Genomic DNA, 22,267 nt, shown 5'->3' on the forward strand with positions numbered 1-22,267 from the left:
TGTCATCTGAGATAATGACCCTGTCTTTCAGACACCTTCTATCTCCAACAAATCATACATGAGTAATGCACAATTCAAATTTTGAGCATAGAAAGGGAAGAGGAAATTTATGTTTTACCAGGCAAGCTGCTTATGTATCGAGCTACAAACTTTCATGACAGTGAACTGTGTAAATCATTTCAAGATCAAGTCATTGATGTTTTTCAAACATTACAAGCAGCTGAATTTTAGACAAAATTCAGATTCCCATGAGTTAAAATTTCAGAATGTACACTATGAATGAGAGATCATTTTTTATTAAATCAGCAGATGTGTCACAAGTATGTACATACATATATATACATACATCCGTACATACTGTATTTTTCAGAGTATAAGATGAACCTTTTTCCCTCAAAAAAGAGGTTGAAAATGTAGGTGCATCTTATACACTGAGTACAGCATTATTTTGCCTCCTGAAACCCCTCCCCCTTCACCACAATGGCTGTACATAGCCTTTAGGAGGCTTTCAGAGTGCTCCTGGGGACTGGGGAGGACAGAAATGAGCAAAAATGGGCCATTTGTTTTGCTCAAGTTTGCCTCCCCCAGCTCCCAAGAGCACTCTATAAGCCTCCTAAAGGCTATTCATGCCCTTTTTTTGGAAAAAAAAATTCAAAATCTTGGTGCGTCTTATACTTCGGTGCATCTAATACTTTGAAAAATACGGCACTTCCTGAGCTGCTTAGAAAATTAAATACCGTAATCCCTACAGAAGCACCAGAAAGCTACACTGTAAGAGGCTCAATGACGTTGCCATTCTAAAGGGGAACCATTCTATTGTTATCCAGTACTGATATATCTATAGTTTTCTCAGATTAGGAACAGTCCTGGAGCAACCCTAAATGATTTTGAGTTCATTTGTGGGAATGTTATAAAGATATTGCCCAATTTATAACCCAACCCTTTAAAATGTAAACAAATTCGTTTTCTTAAAAAAAACACAACCAAAGCAAAACCAGTGTTGGAGAAATAGTTCTTACTATTGTATACTGTCACCGTTGTGAGACAAGAGGGATAAAAGTTACAACGCTCATTTAAAAAAAATACTTTTAAACCTGAACACAATATGCTTGTCAGAGCTAGAAAAGACTGCACTCCAGTGGATGAGTAGACTGATTCTGCAAGGGGCATTTGAGGAACAGCCAAAAGCAATTCCTACCATTGCTGGAGGCAGCTTTCTCAGTCTCCTTAATGGTATGACTGGCTCTGCCCAAAGTAACAATCTACTTTGCAGGTGTTGGGCAAAAATGAAACCACAGACATCTGCAGCCATAACCTTCATCTTCCTAAATACATATATAGACTATATATTAAACATATGTTTTCATTTCTCCTGAAGGATGGATGGATCTGTGCTTTATTCCTTTTACAACATTGCCGGTCTTGGGTAAAGCTAACAGAACAGTCTCGTACTGTAAAATAAAGGTAAAGGTTCCCCCGCACATGCGTGCTAGTCATTCCTGACTCTAGGGGGTGGTGCTCATCTCCGTTTCTAAGCCGAAGAGCCAGTGCTATCCAAAGACGACTCCATGGTCATGTGTCCCACATGACTAAACACCAAAGGTGCACAGAGCGCTGTTACTTTCCTACCAAAATGGTCCCTATTTTTCTACTTGCATTTTTATGTGCTTTCGAACTGCTAGGTTGGCAGAAGCTGGGACAAGTAATGGGAGCTCACTCCATTACGCAGCACTAGGGATTCAAACTGCTGAACTGCTGATCTTCTGATCAACAAGCTCAGTGTCTTAGCCTCTGACCCTAACCCTAACCCTCCTCATACTGTGTGTGGGTATATACGTTATATTTATATATATTAAACATAAACCCATTGAGTTCGGTAGAGCTTGTTTCAAGATGTCTGAGTGGATGGACAGATGGACAGGATTACAACAACTCTCCTTTACTTGGTGGTAACCACCTTTAATTAGTCACCCTTAATCAACTAACTTAGTTGATTTTGGTATAACACTGTCTCGTAGCTATTTGGGATTATTTTCTTAAGCCAGAAAAATGGATGTAACAGGCATCTAGTACATATCCCTATTAAGATTTTCATTTTCACTTACTGCATTTTGGTTACTTTTCTTGTTCGGAATTAAAACCAAAATTCATATGATCTGTTTGAGCAAATCAGCTACAAGAAATTTGAGAGTTATTCAAAGAATAAATATTTGTTAAATTTTCAGAAAGACACATTAATTGATAGCATGTGTCCGCATATCTCCCTCTCGTTTTCCCTCTTTGAAAACAGCATTCTAATTTTTCTTTGTGTACACACTCAACCTTCCATTTTATCCAAACCCATCTTCCGTTGTGTCTAACAAATGCAACCAATTTTGTCAGCATCACAGCTTGATTGCTATAATTGTATTAAAAGTCAAGGAGACTCTATAGTGTGATTGAAATGCCTGTTTTCAGCTTGATGAGGTTTGAAATATTGGACACAGTTAACCTACAGATCAAGTTTTGTAGATGAAATTAACATTTAATTCTAATGGTGCTGCTGAATTCTCCTAAAATCGAGCATGACTCAAAAATAATTTAAAACTACAAATGACTACCGGGTAACCAGAAGATTATCTTAGCATAGAAAAGAATTCTAAAATTAAGAATGTTTATTCCAATTAGTCTGTATTATATATGTGTCTACTTTTACAGGGTTTAGAGGCCACTCCAGGCCACCAGCTCTGAGCAGCTATAACCCTATGAATAAATAAGCTTTATTTATTTATTAAAACTATAAATTATATTCTCTTGCTTATCAAGGCAAAGCACATTTCACTACATAAGTGCTTTCATGCTCCTTGCTGTTTTTGCTTTGAGGGTGAAGGTTTGTTTTCCGAGCTTGTGGGTTGGCTTCCGAACATTTCATTACCAGTCTAGGTAACATCTTTAGGGGAGTTTAGGGGATGTCAGTGTCAGTGTTCTTCGGTTTATAAGGGCTTCAGGTGTGGGTGTGTCAAGTGAGGATCTTGTAATGGGTCTTGCGATGGGGAGGTTACATCAGGTCAGGATCATTGGGAAGTGAACTGCTGGTTGGGGGTTGATTGAGGGTCAGTGCTATCTCTGGTTGGCTGTATGGTTGATTTGCATTCTGAGGGATTTGTAGACTGGTTGAAAGTCAATGTGTCTGTTGATTGAATTGCTTGTGGACTGCCAGGTTTCGATGAACGCACGAGTGTGACGGGTGGTAGCGTGGTTGATGATTTTTGTGTTGCTCCAATCAAACAAGTGCTATTTTTGTTTTCTCTTAACATGTCTGCTTAATTCTTATAGTAATGGATATACTTTTAAAAACTGTAATAATTGTCTGCATTAAGAAGATATGAAGATTCTTTTTCATTCCCAGATTTTTAAGAAAAAAAATATTTAGTAGATTATAAATTCTCCCTATCCTTTCATATTTGTGGGTTACGTGATTTTTTTACAACTCTAAAATGTAAAAGCTAAACTTGACAAGGCAGCAACCAGGGACTCTCAGAATAGATAGGAACTTTATGTAAAGATAATTGGATCACCAAACAAACTGCCAAATATCTATTAACACAAAAAGTAGTAGGGGAAAAAACTTAGATTTTCAATCTTTTGCATTCCACATAGTGAATTATATGCTAATATGTTGAAATTCTTTAATGTATTGTCCTTTTAAAACACGTATATTATATGACCTCTGAAGTTTTTAACGATTGGAAAAACAATTATTGCCCTGCAATGAGCCTCCGCCACCTTAGCAGAGTAAGTAATTCTTCCATTTATTTGCAGCTGAGCAAAAGTGATTTTAATTACTTTAAGTTTGTATAAACTGCATTCCGCTAAAATTGTCTGATTTGGGGAATCATTATGTATCCTTCTTCAGAACCATCCCTCTCCCACATACATTATTGCTTCGAATCCCACATTGGAAGAGGCAGCTAAATTGCCTTGATTTCTTTGAAATAATAACCTTTTATAGGTGGGCCTGTTTTTTATTTCAAGACAATGCTAAGAATTTTCCATAGAAAAGAATGAGTTATTTAAAGTGACACCATAGCAACCTCAAATTACTGATCAGAATTGCTACTTGAAACTGAAAAGGAGGTGGAGTGAGGACAATCTGAATTTCAATCTCAAAAGTCCTTGAATTATTGGGGAAATATTTTCTCCCAGTCTTATTATTCTCCAAAACCTTTCCTGCTAAAATTCAGACGCACATTCAGCTACTCTCTAGCACAGTGATGGTGTCACACTCATGCTTGCATGCTCCTCAGGGCCACAACCCAGAAGAGAAGCTGCCCAGGGGGCATGCCCATGCCAGAAAATGAACTTCCAGTTTCTGGCATGCACATGTGTGGCAGCCAGCTAGTCTTCTGGTTACTGGCATGCATGCGTGCACGATGATTAGCTGGCCGGCATGCATGTTCACTCCGGAAAACAGAAGACAAGCTCTTCCAGTTTCCGGCACTGCCGCATGCACGAAGGCCAGCTGATCATCGTGTATGCATGCATGCCAGAAAGTCGGAAGTGGAACAGACACCGCCACACGTGCCAGGTGACATGGCTCCGTGGGCCACTTCAGGCACATGTGCCATAGGTTTGCCATCACGGCTCTAGCACTTCCCTTTCCTTACTTGCAAGTGACAGATTTCTCTCTGTGTGTATCTCTCTCTTTCTCTCTCCGTTTTCTTCACTCTGAGGATTTAGATTTTTTTTTCTCCCAAGATGTAAGATAGTTTTAGGTTTAGGTTTAGGTTTTATTGACATTTGTAGGCCGCCCTTTTCCCTGAGGGGACTCAGGGCGGCTCACAGAAAACCAAGGGAGGGGGAATACAACATTAAGACGACAACATATAATAAAATCAACACCATGCATTCAATATTCGGGGGGGGTAACGGTCCTTATCCCCAGGCCTGACGGGCGAGCCAGTTCTTCAAGGCTGTGCGGAAGGCTTGGACGGTGGAGAGGGTACGAATCTCCACGGGGAGCTCGTTCCAAAGGGTCGGGGCGACTGCTGAAAAGGCCCTCCTCCTTGTAGTTGCCAGCCGACACTGGCTGGCCGATGGAATGCGGAGGAGGCCCAGTCTATGCGATCTTATAGGTCGTAGGGAGGTAATCGGCAGAAGGCGGTCTCTCAAGTATCCAGATCCACTGCCATGTAGGGCTTTATGGGTGAGTAAAAGCACCTTGAAGCGCATCCGGAGATCGACAGTTTTCCTGATTCATAGTCTCTCTTAAGAATCAGTCATCTATGGTTACCAGACAGGTCCACCAAATTGGCACCTAGGTCTCTGAGCAGTAACAGAGCACAGAATTTGATGGAAAATGGTTGGAATACACAGCTGAGACAGTTACTGAGATGTGTAAAGGAAGAGAAAAATGTTCCTCAACAGCCTAAAGTTGAGCTTAGGTGACAAAGTTGTTTCACAAGTTCTCTCCTTTCATAGAAGATTAATTATCCTTAGTCAAGGATTGCAAGCATATTTTAACTGGCATTACCTTAGGAAAAAAGGAAGTTTCCATAGCATATCTATCCAACTATAATTGTTTTGTTCCGATTTTGTACAATTAAGTGTATTTGGATTACTATAATTATATTGAAATGTAATCTATATATATATATATCCATGCATACTATTCAGCTCCTGATTACGTTGCTTAAAGGAAACATATGACTGCTGCAAAATCGAATGCTATTTCTACCAGCATGCAATAACTCCATCAATTGATATGTATCTGCTCCTTGAATAAGGGATAGATTCAGAAATGTACAAAATCATTATGTTGTGTCCGGATAGTTATAATTGTACCGAAAAATAAGACTGTTGCAGCAATACTATCAAAGAGTAATGTTGGAAAACTTTTGCCAGGCGATTTGACTAAGGAGTAAACCAAGACTAATTTGGTCTAGTGGTTGAACTACTAAGGTAGAAAGTAGGATAGCATGAGTTAAAGTTCCTTCTTAGCCATGAAAGCTGGGTGGGTGATTTTGGTTCAGTCACACTCTCTCAGCCCAACTCATCTTGCAGGATTGTTACTGTGGGGAAAATATGAGGAAATGTGAGGAAAGTATGTTTACTGCCTGAGTTATTTGTAAAAATAATAAAGGTGGGATACAAATAAATAATAATACCACCATTGGCATTGACAAAATCACCATCAGCCAATTACAAAAGGCAGCTGTACTCGGAACAGCTTATATTTTGCAACAATACCTTTAACACTAGCAAAAATCAACAACGATGTATCCCAGGTCCTTGGAAGAGCCGAGGTGGCACAGTGGTTAAATGCAGCACTGCAGGCTACTTCAGCTGACTGCAGTTCTGCAGTTCGGCTGTTCAAATCTCACCGGCTCAAGGTTGACTCAGCCTTCCATCCTTCCGAGGTGGGTGAAATGAGGACCCGGATTGTTGTTGGGGGCGATATGCTGACTCTGTAAACCGCTTAGAGAGGGCTGAAAGCCCTATGAAGCGGTATATAAGTCTAACTGCTATTGCTATTGCTATTGCTATGAAAAGCTTCTAAAGATGCAAATCCAGTCTGAACATCTGACCGACTGTGCCACAAACTATAATAATAATTTTTCTTTAGGAGCCTAAGAATTATATCAACAGAGTCACTTCAAATGTCATCCAGAGTAGGATCCCTGGCCAGCTTCAAGCTGTGCAATAACAATACAGAAGTGCATAAATCCATGCTTGTTTACTTGTGTACCTAATATTCTATTTAATGAGCAATCGGGTAATTTCCTTCTTTCCATGCCTCTCCTAGGCTCTGGCCTTGAAACCATTTCTATTTGCTTTGGTTCTGTTCAGCTAGCCTTGCTTCCAAAGCAATTGTCTAGATCCAGTTCTTTTCCAGAAGCAATTTGCTAACAATGTGGCACCTTAATAATTAACAATAAATGTGTTAGTCTTTAAGGTGCCATACGTTTTTCTTGGTGCTGAATATGAGATAATTTTGCTACTTCTGACATTTGTTAGGAAAAGAAAAGTATCTTGAGTGAAATTTAAAAATAAATAGATATTTAAAATGTTAAAAAGGGCATTTATTTAATTGCTGCAAATTACTGTATCATGCAATTCTCCACAAAATTCTCCCACCTCTAATTAAATTTGTAATTAAGAATTTGGGGGGGGGGAATGCAAAACAAAGATTTCTTATTGAAGTGTTTTAATTTATAGCATGAAATATATTTTGGACAATATAGTTGTTTTAAAAATGATTTGAAGCTACCTTTATTAGATCCATTTATACCAGGATAAATTGCTGCTCCCTCTAATATTTTCATCAGGAACAGAAGTTTAAAAATTGAGTGGTATCTATCTAGATTTTTTTTAATAGGTTCCTTAAGTAAAGACCATATTTCTATTTAAGTACTTCATCATCTGTAACTCCTCAGAAACTAAGGAATTAAATCTATTCTACAGATTTGCTCAATTACATTTGTGATTAATTATACTAACAAAGTCACCTGCTAGGTGATGAGTGATCATATTTTTTGTACAACTTGCCATTCCTGTCCAGATTGTGAAAAGCCAAACAATAAGATGGTTAAATAAACATTGTTTATAAGCAATGAAACATTTCTGGCCCCATCTCCTTTATACACAAATGATTGTCTTCTAATCCTCATCTATACAAGGTAAAAGCCTGCCATAAATATCGAGACCAATATTATTTGAGAAAAGTTCATTATCATCATAACCATGAAATCACATTAAACAAGATAGGGTGTGGATCTTGAAGCCATCTAAAATCAGAGACTGTGGAATTTTAATGCCATTTCTGACATCACCACCAATGTTAATCGTGAATAAAATTGATTGTAAAGTAATCTTCATTTTAAGTTACTTGCCTTTTACAAGCAAGTTTTATAAAAAGTCTAGTCTACCACAATACCACTGAAAAATAAAAATAAGAAATTCAAAAAGAAATCTGTCTGGTTGCATAAAAACACTCTGATAAACTGAAAGACCAAAAGGATAAGTATAAATAATGGAAAGGAGGAAACAAAAGTAAGACAGAACCAGCATATAGCCCAAAGAGATCAAGTCAGGAAAGGCTCAGAATGAACTAAACAATATTATTTATTAATGTATTAAATAATAATAAAATGTTTCTTTCAACATGTAAAAAAAAAAAACCCTAAAAAAACCAGTCCATCCACTAAAGGGAGAATACGGCAAGGAAGTGACGGGCAGCAGGAGGAAAGCAGAGTTGCTTAATTTATTCCTTGCATCTGTCTTCACACAAAAGGAAGAAATAGCCCAACCTACCAAAAACAGAACTGGAAAAGACAGACTGGGAGTATAAATTAAACTAGGCAAGAAATTTGTAAGAGAAACATCTGTCTAGACAAGTTAAAATCACCAAGACCTGATGGATTACATCCCAGAGTTCTGAGGAAACTGGCAGTCATGATCTTAGAACCATCGAACCATATCTTTCAAAGGGAACTACCAGAAAACTGCAGTAGAGCTGATGTTATTCCCATCTTCAACAGCGGGGGGGGGAATGAACAGTGAAATGCTCTGGATATTATATACTTGGATTTCAGTAAGGCATTTGACAAAGTAGACCACAACGTATTTCTTAGTAAGTTATAAAAATGTGGGATAGACAGCAGCACCACCAGGTGGGTTTGTAACTGGTGGACAATCGTACTCAACATATAGTCCTTAATGGAACTACATCTACATGGAGGGAAGTAAACAATGGGTTACCCCAAAGTTCTGTCCAATACTCTTTAATATCTTCATAAGCAATTTAGATAAGGAAATAGAAGGGGAGATCATCAAATTTGCACATGATACCAAGCTGGCAGAAACAATGAACATTCAGAAGATGGTTTCAAAATCCAGAAGGATCTTGACAGACTTGAATACTGGTCGCTATTTAACAAAATGAAATTCAACCTTTAAGGAGAAATTTTCAGACAATGGGAACAATAAACCAGTGAAATGGTTTCCCTTCAGACATTGTGGATATTTCATTATTGGACATTATTAAGAAAGTATTGGACAGCGATTTGTCCAGAATGATATAGAGTCTTCTGCTTGTGCAAGGGATTGGACTAGAAGACCTCCAATGTCCCTTCCAACCCTGTTATATTCAGACCCAAAGGAACTGCAGAACAGAAATGAGAATTATTATAAGGGAAAGGTAAGTATAATGATGAAATCATTGTCTTCTGATCTGCCATTTCTGGCCTCCATACCGCAACATCTCCTGCTTTCTTTGAATTCTGTGAGGATTCATGAGTCTCCATCTTTTTTAAAAATATAAGATTAATTTTAAAAATTTGCTGGAAACACCATTTCCTAAAGAGAACAATACACAGGCATTTAATATTAAATGGAAAATACATTTAGCTTCTAAATCTTTGTTTATAATTCACAGTTAATGTTCTTTCTGCCAGTTTTGAACTTTTGGTTAACAAAATTGGAATTTCTAAAACTCTCACTTTTCTTCATTTCTGTTTGACAGCAATGCTCTAATAAGGTTTTAGATATTTGAAGAGTTCCCATGGTCTTTGTAGTTTTCTAGTAGAAATTGTTCCTGTTCTTATCTTCCTAACTATAAGTTGTGGCCCGCCAACAGGACTGGTGGCAGGCTCAGACAGGAAGTTGGGGAGGAACATGGGCCAGTCCTAGAGTCTGGGGAAGGCTCTGACAAGTGCTCTGCATTGGCGGCAGAGATGGGGCCAGGGCCACCTGACAGTTATCAGCTGCCTTCAGAGTTAGACATCAGTGGGACAGAAGAACAGCTAGAGCCTGTTCCCGATGTGTGCATGTGCAGAGCTGCCGGACGAAGGAAACAGCTAAGGAACAAGGGTCAACTCAGGAGTAAAGCCACAGGTAGACAGTGAATGGTCCCTCCCACAGGGACTAAAGAGGAGCAAAAGGGGGGGGGGGAGTTTGCAGTTTGAACAATTAATTCAATTCATTAGGGTGAAGATCTGTTCCTGATTTCTTGCCAAGTAATTGCTGCTACAATTATGTTTGGAAGATATCAGCCTGGCAGCTCTCCAATAAAGATCTATAGTTGTGGAATCTCTTGAAAGACTGTTGGCCGGGACTTTGCTGGAGAAGAATTCACTTTAAACTAAATAAAAGCAACTTTATCGGGATGAGGAGTCGGCTTCATGCTGCTGGAGAAGCCTAGGTCAGAACACTACACCATTCAGAAGGCCAAGGGAGATGAGAAGGATTCTTCCCTGGCCTCCTTGATAATCTGATGGGAAGTTGCCTTCATTACTTAAGCCAAACAGTTAATACCCTGAAGCCAAAATCTCCTGCTTCCTTCTGCTATACTGGGAATAGCTTACTGGTCAATTCAACTGCCCCTTTTGATGAACATAAGCAGGAAATACTTGGGAGATTATGGTAAAATAAATTCATCCATTCTTCCTATCAAGGCAATTTCTTGGTAATTGACTAATGTGTTTTAGTGGTTAATATAATAATTGCTATCAAGAGGACAATGAATTTGTGAAGGAAGTCAGAGATAGTTGCCTTCTCAGAAGAGAAAATAGTAGCTTACTATATGAATATTAAGTCCCTTTCCAATCAGAATGCTGATGGCAGACTGCAGAACTGAAATTCAATACTGCAGTAATTCATGGATTATGGATTTTGTGGACAGATTAGCTGTATCCAAATAATTGTATCTTTTTCTAGCATTACTCTGTGGAATTATATTTTATAATGCTACAGTGACATAGATTTAAACCTCATGCCATGACAATTGTATCATAGCATTAGCTCATTCAACTCAACCTAAATGGCATTAAGTATAATATCTCTTAGTGTGAAAGCGATTCAAAATATCAAATGGATGTATTAATTCATTTTATGCTGGGATCACGACAGGATTTATTCTGGAATATTTCTCTTCCTTTTCCCTTTCAACTGCGAGCCACCTTTTAAAGCAAAAAATCAAAATAAAGCAATAAGTTCAAAAAGTGAACTTAATACTCAGGCATGCTTAGAAAATGAAACTGCTTGATAGGAAGGTGGATATGCCCAGTGACTTTTCAATTGCTTCCAGAGGGTATTGGAATCCTCAAGATCCCCCCTGGGTCTACTATCGTCCAAAAGTTGTCTTGGATCACTTCTAAGTGCTTCCATTTGAAACCAGAGAGCAACATTGCCAAAGAAGCAGCTTTAGCAGTAAAATCAGCAGATCATTAGTAAGAGGGGGGGAAGCAAACCCTTACCATGCAGCAGCTAGCTTAAGTGGAAATCTCCTATTATTCTATATTTCAAAGTAGTTACAATTAGCAAGGGATCCATCTTCTGTTTATTTTAGATCCTATCAGTGATATGGAGATCAGAATATCATTTTCTGCTTGCTTATTTGCACGGCAGCTGTTCTGCTTGAGATAGACTGTGAATCTCACTTCACAGAATCTTCTAATACAAATTAATCATTTTCTGGCAACTGTTGTTGCATTTGATTATCTCAAAGTATTCCCTATTTTATATGCAGAGTTTGTCCTAATTTTTGCAAACTGTTAGAGTAATTAGGCATTTTTTTAAAATGATAAAATGGCAAAATTTGGGAAACTATTTTGCCAGGCCAATATGAATGATTTTCAAACCATCAAAGTACTTACCTATTCTTTTTTTTAAGAGTTTTTATTTTTAGATAGAGATAGACATAGACAAACGAAACATAAAACATAAAACCATTTTCAATTACATACAGTGCCTCCATTGGGTACAAGATTTTTGTGCATCCTTTCCATAGTCCTCACTTACAATTTATATAAAATCACATATTATGTATCAATCAAATATATATGTTTACATTATTATCATTGTACATCATTTATTTGACTATAACTATTATTCCTTCATTTTAAATGAGATATTCTAGATATTGGATTCATTTATATTGTAACAATTCATTACATCATCTTAAATCTATCCAATAATAATGTATCTTTATATTGTATTCTGTATCATTCTATAATTCTTGTATTATAAAATTCTCTAGTGTCTTCCATTTCCATGTTTTTTTAATCTAACCACCGATAAAATAAATCCCATATCTTGTAATATTGTTTATCTTCTTGTTCTCTAATTTCAAATGTCAATTTACTCATTTCAGCACATTCCATTATTTTCTGAATGACTTTCTCCTGCGTTGGTATTTTCTTGGTATTTTCTTACATTTGACTATAACTATTATTCCTTCATTTTAAACGAGATATTCTAGATATTGGATTCATTTATATTGTAACAATTAATTACAACATTCTTAAATCTATCCAATAATAATGTATCTTTATATTGTATTCTGTATCATTCTATAATTCTTGTATTATAAAATTCTCTAGTGTCTTCCATTTCCATGTTTTTTTATCTAACCACCGATAAAATAAATCCCATATCTTGTAATATTGTTTATCTTCTTGTTCTCTAATTTCAAATGTCAATTTACTCATTTCAGCACATTCCATTATTTTTTGAATGACTTTCTCCTGCGTTGGTATTTTCTCATTTTTCCAATTTTTAGCAAATACAATTCTAGCCAGTGCTTACCTGTTCTTGAGTAACATAGGACTGAACAATATCCATTATCCAGTTGTGATCATAGGGGAAAGTATTTTTTTTAATGCCGTTGTAACTTCAAATGAATGAGCTGTTGTAATGACCAGCTATATATTTTTTTAAGAAATAGATTTTCATTAATACTTTTTTCAGCTTTATCCAAACTTGTCCAGCTTTATCCATGCTTGTTTGTGGTTTGTTTGCTTTAAAATAAATGCATAGAAACTGGGTTCATGAAGAAAATTAGTCTAAGCTGAATTTAATTTATGATGCTTTCATGAAGCCATGAACCTCACCATACTGATAAACAAAACTGAATTAGATTGTTCCAGAAGTTGCCATTTTCTTATTTGCGGTCATATTGGTTGTGCGTGAAACCAACATTTACACTCACTCCATGTGCATTGTGTTTTGAAACATGTACACAGTAATCACAAAAGAATGATTATGTTAGGAACCAGTGAATTCTTTTACTGTGCTGCATCCAACATTTCTATTATTAATTGTAGTACATTTTGTAGCATTTTATTTTTTTTAAAAAAATGGAACTTGCTAGTTAATTAGTGAACTTCTAATTAATAGATGCTGAAGCAGCCCCTGCTGTCATGCTTCTCAACAGAACTTGTGCAAGCCAATTTCCATTGCTAATACTGCTCAGTACAATAGTATTGGTAATAGTGCCAGGGATGTATCTACATAAAATGTATAATCAGATAAAGATTTAAAGAAAAAAATTCCACTTTTTAAACTTGGTTATCAAATGTATTTAAAAGCTGTCAGAAAACAGTAGATATATTTCCACTGCTAGTCCAAGGAAGATTTCATAGATAAATCATTCAGGGATGTGGTTTAGATCCAACACGCTCATTCTTTCTAGTTGTGCTTAAAACTGAAGTCATGGTTCTTGCGCCTTCATATGTTGCTTTACCTGCACTTTCTCCTTAAATTTAATTTTGAATTTTAATGAATTTTTCGTCTGCTCACACTGCATATGCTCTATTTATTTCCAAAAGCACTTCAAAATTAAACATGGCTTTTTATAATTTGAAGTTTACTTTTAGGGATGCAGCATATTTAATCAGCTGTTCAAATATCCTTTAGGCAGGGAACATTCCCACCCTGCTTTCAATAAATGATTTCTCCTAATATAAAGAAACTGCATGTGGGTAAGTCCACACTGATTGCATTAACGAATTATTTGATATAAGTATGTCACTGATTGAAACTTTTTTTTCTCTAGGTGATTAGCAAAGTTAAAATAAATAGTGGAAATTAGTGCAGCTGATATTGGATATTATGCTGAAGATTTTTTTCCCCCATAAAGTTCTCTGGCATTTACATTTTAATATTGCTTTCATCTCATGGTGTTAAAGAAGTTATTTGAAGGCCTTGACAATTTTAGTCAGAGGTTCTATCATGGGGGGGGGGATGCCAGCTCTGGCCATAAAGAAAATTAAAACTTCTGAGTTGTTGGTTTTTGTTTTTTTTTTGTTTACTCTGAAATCTGGAGTTATAGCCCCACTCCAAAAAAGCAGGGGAATACTAAGGAAGGGACAGGCAGGAATTCATTAAAGTTAGGATGTCTGAAAAGTTGAAGTGAATAACATCTTTTTTTTAATGCTCTAAATTGATTAAAGAAACCAGAGCAGGCATGTGACAAAATATGCACAATGACATCATTTATGTACATACTCGGTATATTGTTACAGGTATTTGGGCATAATTATATAATCACAGTATTTACATGATGATGGTCCTCTAGTTTGCTGTTAACACCTCCAGCCTTTGTTGTGGCCCAGCAGGAGCCGTTGGAGCTGCCATCAGACTCCAACAGCGAGGGGTCCTATGAGTCAGCTCTGGAGGATGTGGAGGACCTTGGACAGGGTTCCGACTCCGAGCTGGGCGCAGAGAGGCTGGTTGGCCACCATGTGGTGCCTGAGCATTGGAGCAGTGGGGAGGAGCCAAGGGAGTTATTCCTGGATGCCTGGCACTGAAGAGCTGATAGGCATAAGGTTGCGCAGTTACAGGAGATAATTGCACTCAACTGGTAGTTATTAGGCTCCTCTCAAGACTATAAGAGGACTGCTTATGCACACACCCCATTGCAGGAGTCAACGCATTGACTAAAAGTTGGAGAACTTTTGTGGCTAGCTTGGCAGGCTGGATTGCTGCCAAGGCTTGTCTGTGCTGGATTGCTACCAAGGCTTTTCTGTGCTGGTTTGCTGCCAAGGACCTGTCTGTATATTAATAACTTCCGTACAGTATCTTTGGCTCGGCGTGTTTGGTGTGGGACGAGGGGGGTTAGAACAGCCTTGTTCTTAATTGAAGAATTAAGAAGCTGAAGAAGCTTCTTGGATGAGAAGTGAAACATCTTCAAATGCAAACCAGAAAATCCAATTGAAAAGCACTTTTGGGACAACTGTGACCTGGATGACTGAGAATCTGCAATTACGGTCTTTAATTTTCAGTGAAGAGACTTTCATCCTGCATTGCATTGATTCAGGTCAATTAATAGCTGTAGGATTAATATTTGTACTATCAGTATTTTCAAATCTTAAGCTTTGTAGATTTTTTAATCTTTTGTCAAAAGCATAAATAAAAACAGTTTTGGTTTTTTGTTTGTTTAATTGATTTTGATTTCTATAGCCACCCATCTCAGCAAACGATTATGAGTGGCTTGTTTGTTTTCCGTATTAGTATTTGGGTGGAAGACTATAAGCTACAGTGGGAGGTTTGTAAGAGTGTGTGTGTGTGTGTGTGTGTGTGTGTGTGTGTGTGTATGTATGTATCTATATCTATATCTATCTGTATCTATATAGATATGTGTTCTGTCCCCCCTTCTCCGCTCGTTAAACAGACGACAGGCAAACAACTTAAAAGGAACTCTTTTTATCAGTTCTCGGCTCAGACTGGCAACGAGCCCAAAATAAACCTAATTACAGTCTCTGCCTGAAGATAACGGAATGAAAAACAAATCTTTTTTACGGCAACACCAGTTGAACAAAACGAAAGCAAAGCACTTCTTCCAAAGTCTCTACGAATCAGGGTTACAGAAAAACAAAGCACTTCTCCAAGTGTATCTTACATAAACCACGACTGCTGATCAATCAATGTTGAACGAACCAAGGAACGTTGACTCCTGCAACTAGGGCGTGGCACCATCTGTCCTTTTATCCCCAGAATATGCCCCTAACGAGCCCCAGCTGCATAGTTAATCTTGCATCCTGAAAAGACTCACAGAAGACTGCTGCTGAGTCACAACAGATATGTATATATAGATACGTAGAATCTCAGGTGAAGGCAGTAGAAAATCATTTTGGTATGGTTCCCAAGAAAGCAGCATGCATGTATTGATGAACTCATTAAGTCAGAGTTTGTTGCAAAAATCAAATCCAGGAAGTGCACACAGATAACTGATTCAGCAGGCTTCATTTAAATAAGAAACTTCTTTATATACAATAATATATATATATATACACAATACCAACAGCAGAGAATAGTTTCAGTTCAGTTCAGATCAGCAGATGAGTCCAGACTAGTTTCACTTTAGAGCTGAGCACAGAGCTAAGCCATGCCCAAACTCCTTGCTTAAGTTTCTGTTTCCAAACAGTCCTCATGGCTGACTTAGTTGCTATGCCTATTCATTGGCTGACCTTGTCTCTGCCAGTTCATGAATATTCTGACAGTCTTGGAGACCTTTTACTTTACTATCTCATATAATCATTTTATGGTTAATTCTGGAATTAATTCATAATTCTTACCTACAAACAGCAGAAACAGAAAAACCTGAAATATATTAGAAAGACACAATATATTTAGTGGTAAGCAAAAGTAGCTGCAAACTACAACAAAGAGAATCAGAATAACACCCAGGTTTTTATGTATGGAAAGCAATGCACCGAGATTGAAGTTACTATGCATCTGTATATTTAATTATTTTTATACATTTGTAAATATTAAATACACTGTATTTATAACTTCTGAATAAATGGCATTTTAAAAAACATTCAGATACAATGCTTCTGGCTGCTACAGTTTTCAGAGAATAAAATCATCTCTTTTTTCCCAAGATAAGCATTTCTCAGCACACCTATGTTTTAACTCTCTACAGAGAATGATGAGATCCTCAATTTTCCATATGTTTATCCTGAGCATGGTAGCCGTGGATGTCATTGTTGCTGCTAGCAATTATTACAAGGGGGAAACTTTCAAGAGCCAGTATGATGAGTTCTACCTTGCAGAGGTGAGTTTTACTTTAATTATTGATTTTTATTGAACCAAAGAAATTTCCAACAGTGGGAGCAATTAACCAAGGGAATAACTTGTCTTGAGAAGTTGGGGATGCTCCATCACTGGAGGCTTTTAAAAAGAGACTGGACACCCATTTGTCTGAAATGATACAGGGTCTCCTGTTCAAGCAAGGGGCTGGACTAATAGGAGGTCTCTTCCAATTCTATTATTCTATGTTCTTTGAAACAAATCAACATTACTGCAGATGCCTTGACCAAGATAAGACTGATTTAATATGATTTAAATTATGATGGGCAATGATGACGGGGCTGCTTGTTTCAAGTTATATCTTTTATATGCAACCATAAAGCTTTTTAACTGATATTGATTTGATTATTTGCCATCAAGTTATTTTTGACTTCTAATGGCCACATACCAGAGGTGGGTTCTGGCGGTACGCACCAGTATGGGCATACCGGGGCCAGAAATTTGCTGTACTTTTGCGTACCCATTCCAAGTTGGCTTGGCCACGCCCCCGTACTGGTACGCTCTCCTGGCCTGCCCGCGTTTGCAAGGTGCTTCTCAAAGAGAAGGAAGTGAAGGTGGGGCTTCTTCAGAGGAAGCAGCTGGAAAAGGTATGCATGGGTCGGAGGGGGGGGGAATTCAAACTTCATCCTCCTGGTGCAGTGTGGGGCTTTGGGCAAAGGATGGAGGGAGGGGCCCTGGCTCACTCATGTTCTCTCCCTCACTCTCTCCCTCCCTTGTGGAGTTTGATACAACCTGTAGTCAGTGAAGCTGGGCGCCAGTGAGGGCTGGCTTTTTGCATACACACAGAAGTTGGATTGGGTATCTCTCTCCTACCCCCTTCCCTCTCTCACTCCCTCTCAAACACAGTGTGTACACACAGAGAAGTTGGATTGGGTATCTCTCCCAATAACTTGAAAGCAGTTCCTCAGCCATCTCCCCCCCCATTCCCCCATTGCCTTCCTCAAACACCTCCCCCGTTGTAAATGCAGCATGTAAATGCAGTGGGAAATGCCTGGAATGCAATAAACCCCACCCACTCACCTTCTGTTGGCAGGCTGGGGTGAGAAGAGAGGCACAGAAGCTGGAGGGTAGCCAATCAGAACCTTCTAAAAGAACGGGGCTGGGGGAAAGTGTGTGTTCTACAGCATGCCCCTTTGCCTGTCTTCCCTCCTCCTGTGGTCTCCTCAGTGCGCACTCATGCTCTCCCTCCCCAGTCTGGTTTGATTGCAGGCAGAGCCACGTTGCCTTTTCAAACCTATAGTCCAGCGATGGTGAACCTTTTTTGACTCGTGTGCCATAAGGGGGGAGCACAGGAGGGTTATGCGCAGGCATGCCACACCCATAATGCAACATGCGACACACACCCCAGTGCACATGTGCACATGAGAGGCACTCCCCCCCATTTTTGTGTGCTTTTTTCACCCTCCCCAGGCTCCAGAGGCTTTATAGGAACCTGGGGAGAGCAAAAACAGTCTCCCCGCCCCCGAGGCCCTCCGAAGGCTTCAGAGACCTTCAGGAGGCTTCTCTGAAGCCTCCAGAGGGCTTAAACCAACCCTACGAGCAAACCGGAAGTGACTTCCGGTTTACTCGTAGGGTCGTTTTTAGTCCTCCAGAAAGGAGAAGTTTACTAGGGCAAGGCTGCCATGCAAAGGAAGGCAAAGATAGTTCTAACTTATGACTACAATTGAGCCCAAAATTTTAGTTGCTAAGCAAGAGCGTTGTTAAGTGAGCTTCACCACATTTTACCCAATCCATGACATCATCTGGTGAGTGACATCAAGTTGGCTACTCCCACCTGGTCACATGACTGCCAAGCTACTCCCACCCGGTCACATGACTGCCAAGCTACTCCCACCTGGTCACATGACTGCCAAGCCACTCTCATCCCAGTCACATGATCACCGAGCCACTCCCACCCCAGTCACATGATCACCGAGCCACTCCCACAAAACAGGCCACATCTACAGAATAGGTTCTAAAAAAAATTGAAACCCTCCACTGCCACATACAGTAGATATTCTCCATGATGATCTATCCCTAACCTTTCAAGTTTTGTATTCATCACTACTGTAACTGAGCCTATCCACCTTGCTGCTGGTTATCCTTTTCTTCACTTTCCTTCTACCTTTTCCAATATTACAGCTTTCTCCTGGTTTTTGCAAAATGTATCTAAAATAGGATAATTTAAGCCTCGTCATTTGTGTTTTGACTGATAACTTTGGGTTGATTTGTTGGATAATCTTATCAATTTATTTTCTTAGCTGTCCACAGTATTCTCATAAATCTTCTTCAATACTAATGTTCAAAGCATATCCATTAACATCAAATGCCACATATATGGATACACCACATTGTATGTATTTAAAAGTGCAGGGGGGGTTAACATTGGTTTGTGTTGTTTAGATGTTGATATTTCATTCAAGAAAATGTTTTGCACTAGCTATATATATTTATCTTGTTTTTGACAAAAACCTGCCAACCACCTTTCAAAAAGGGAAAGCGTGCAGGACAAAGAAATTTCCCTTACAATATGGCTTGTTTTAAGACAGATATTGGTAACTATTGTTCTGACCTAGGCTTCCTTAACAAGCATAAAGCAGAGTCTAGGTTCCAGCAAAACCTCTTTTATTTATACAACTGTGAATTCCTTTCATTCACAGTCAGCAAGGCTTGGCAAACAGTCTTTCAGAGGAATGTTTATCAACACAAACCTTATCTCTCTTGGAGAGCTGCCAGATAACTAGTTTCCAAACACAGGGCAAAATAACACTTGGCACAGAGTCTCTTATAATCACAAACAGAACTTTCCTCTCTTGACACAACTGAAGAAATGAATTGTTTCCTGCAAAAGCCACTCTCCTTTCACTCCTCTTTTGTTTCCTATGGGGCGGCAATCATCTCCAAGGTGTGGCTTTACTCCCAAATTGACCCTGCTTTCATAGCAGGGACGTGCAGTCACTAGAGGCAGGGGAGGCGTGGCCTCACCAGTCATGGGGAAAAGGAAAGAATTTTAAAGAATTTTTTTAAAATAATTAAAACCAAGGTAGTTGCTGCCAGATTCCAAGTCACAGTGACTTGGAGCAGTGCTTAGTGTTAACTATAGGAGAAGGCAAGAGAACTAGGGGCCTCCTGTGCATAAGCAATTTTTCGCCTTTTAAGAGTTAAGCAAGGGTTAAAAAGCGAAAAATTTCGTATGCAAAGGAGGCACGTGTTCTCTCGCCTCCTGTAGAGGGCATTTTTAGAGGCTTTTTAGAGTTCTCTAGGAGCAACTAGCTCAGTCTGACTCAGAGCTCTGGCAGAACCATGTTGCCTTTTCAAACACACACACACACACACAAACACAGAGCTGGATAAAAGTATATAAGCCCAACTTCACTGATTACAAGTTTGAAAAGGCAACGTGATTCACCTGCAATCAAAGGCTCCGATGGGAAGGCAGCAGGGGAAAGGGGGGGGTATGACAGAGGAGCTGCTTTCAAGCCTTTGGAAAATATATCCAATCCAACTTCTGTGTTTGTGTTTATTTGAGAGTGAGTGAGTGAGAGAGGGAACCAACTTCTCTGTGTGCGTATGTCTGTTTGAGAGAGGGGAGAGGGAGGAAGGAGAGGGAGGGAGAAGAAAAAGAATGGGAAAACTTATTTTGCAAGGGGGGAAAATGCTGTCGCTTTAAATCGGAACTGAGCATGCTTGGCTGTGGAATTCTGGGAGTTGAAGTCCACAAGTCTAAAAAGCTGTTTCACCAGCCATAAAGCTCACCGCACGTCACTGTTTCATAGTTGTTCTTGTCTTCTGGCAGCTCTGTGCATGCGCACACTGGAAACAGGTTCCCGCTGTTTCTCTGCCTCACTTCTGTCTAACTTCCTCTCTGCCTCCGACGCAGAGCCCTCATCTGAGGTTCCCTCAGCCCCCAGGACTGGCCCATGTTCCTCCCTAATGCCCTCACTCTCTGACTGCTACCAGCTCTGCTGGTTGCCAGCAGGCCATAACAACTATGTAGCAGGTATTTTTCTTCTGCTCTGCAACTCTGAACAACTGACAGCTAAGCATGAATGTTTTCAGGAATAAGGGAAATGCTCTCTTGCAACTACTCAGCTTTTGATAAGCAGATACCTGTACATCCTAGCCAGTTTACCAGTTGCTGCAATGCAAAGCACAGTCTTTGCAGATATTTCTTTTTCCTTGTTTCAGAGATTTGATCTGAATCTGAGGTCTTTTTCTTGGGAAAGTTAGTATGCTCATGAGCACAAACTTTCTCATGCTAAATGATTGCCGACATATAGTAATTCTAAGAAATTCTGCTTAGACTCTTTTTGTCCTTTTCTGTTCCCACAGGTGGCCTTTACAGTCCTCTTTGATCTGGAAGCTCTCCTAAAGATCTGGGGCCTGGGATTTACTGGATACATCAGTTCATCTCTTCATAAATTTGAACTGCTGCTGGTTATTGGAACTACTCTTCACATTTATCCTGTCCTCTACCATTCACAGTTTACGTACTTTCAGGTAGAGTGCTAATTTCCACTTCAGTATACCAGAGGAAAATATGACTTGAAATCACTCTGAAAAGTGTCTAAATATTATTGATGTTTATTAATTTATTTTGTGGCTTTATTGTTTTCATTTTCAGTGTGATGGTCACCTGTCAAGTACCTATCAAGTACTTGTCAAGTAGATATTTCTTATTAATTTATCATATTTGTTGTGGCAATATACTTTTTTATAATCAAATCCAAAGCACTGTAAAATGTATATGCCACCTTTCAATTTTACTTGAAAGATTTTCAACTTCAACCATAGCTTTTCAGATAGCTAAGCCCTCCAAATATCGATGTGCTTAAAATGCTAAAATATAATCTAACCTAAAAGCCAATAATTAAAATTGTTAAATAAAATTTACTTTTCTGTTCCTTTTGAGCTTCTGAAACTTCTCATTCTTCCACTGCCTGCATGGCTTGTTTCATCCAGATTCCGTAGTCTTCTTCTCCAATTTATACAGGTTACATCTCAGAAAAGATTCTCAGCTTTCTGCAACTGGTGCCCGAGTGGGAGGTGCTGGCCTGAGTGCACAGAGTCCATCAAGTCCCTCATGGTTGGGAAGAACCCCAAACTTAGGTTGAAGGGGCAGGTGTTTCTTTTCATGGAGCTGAAGTCCTGTCAGGAGACGTGGCCTGGCTCATGGTCTCTGGGTTATTGGATGGATGGTTTGGATGGATTATCCGCCAGACTTTGACATCTCCTGTGAGTTGATTGCTGTCAACCCAGAAGCAGGATGGAATTTATTTCCTAACCTAATCTTTTCTTTCCTTGCTGATCTGGAACTAGCGCCATCACTGGTTGAAGGATTTATTGTTTTGTCCAGATGTCTCTGGGAATATCAATCATTATGTTCAAATCCATTTGGCCATTTTGTTCCTTGCACCCAGTGGTGGGTTGCAGGTGG

The 22,267-nt window shown here is 38.9% G+C and overlaps 1 protein-coding gene across 2 annotated transcripts in view; it reads left to right on the forward strand.

The window, feature by feature from the left end:
• The window catches only part of NALCN (sodium leak channel, non-selective), a 237,133-nt gene that overhangs the window by 132,060 nt on the left and 82,806 nt on the right, over positions 1-22,267 (forward strand). For both annotated transcript variants that reach the window (XM_087726865.1, XM_087726866.1), the window contains 2 exons: positions 16,685-16,816; positions 21,163-21,330. In XM_087726865.1, coding sequence (XP_087582991.1) covers positions 16,685-16,816; positions 21,163-21,330 — 300 coding nt within the window. The remainder of the gene's footprint in view (positions 1-16,684; positions 16,817-21,162; positions 21,331-22,267) is intronic.

This window comes from Thamnophis sirtalis, unplaced genomic scaffold (genome assembly GCF_051295495.1).
Source record: "Thamnophis sirtalis isolate CommonGarterSnake01/CBP01778 unplaced genomic scaffold, rThaSir2_p1.2 scaffold_12, whole genome shotgun sequence".
Taxonomy (NCBI): Eukaryota; Metazoa; Chordata; class Lepidosauria; order Squamata; family Natricidae; genus Thamnophis; species Thamnophis sirtalis.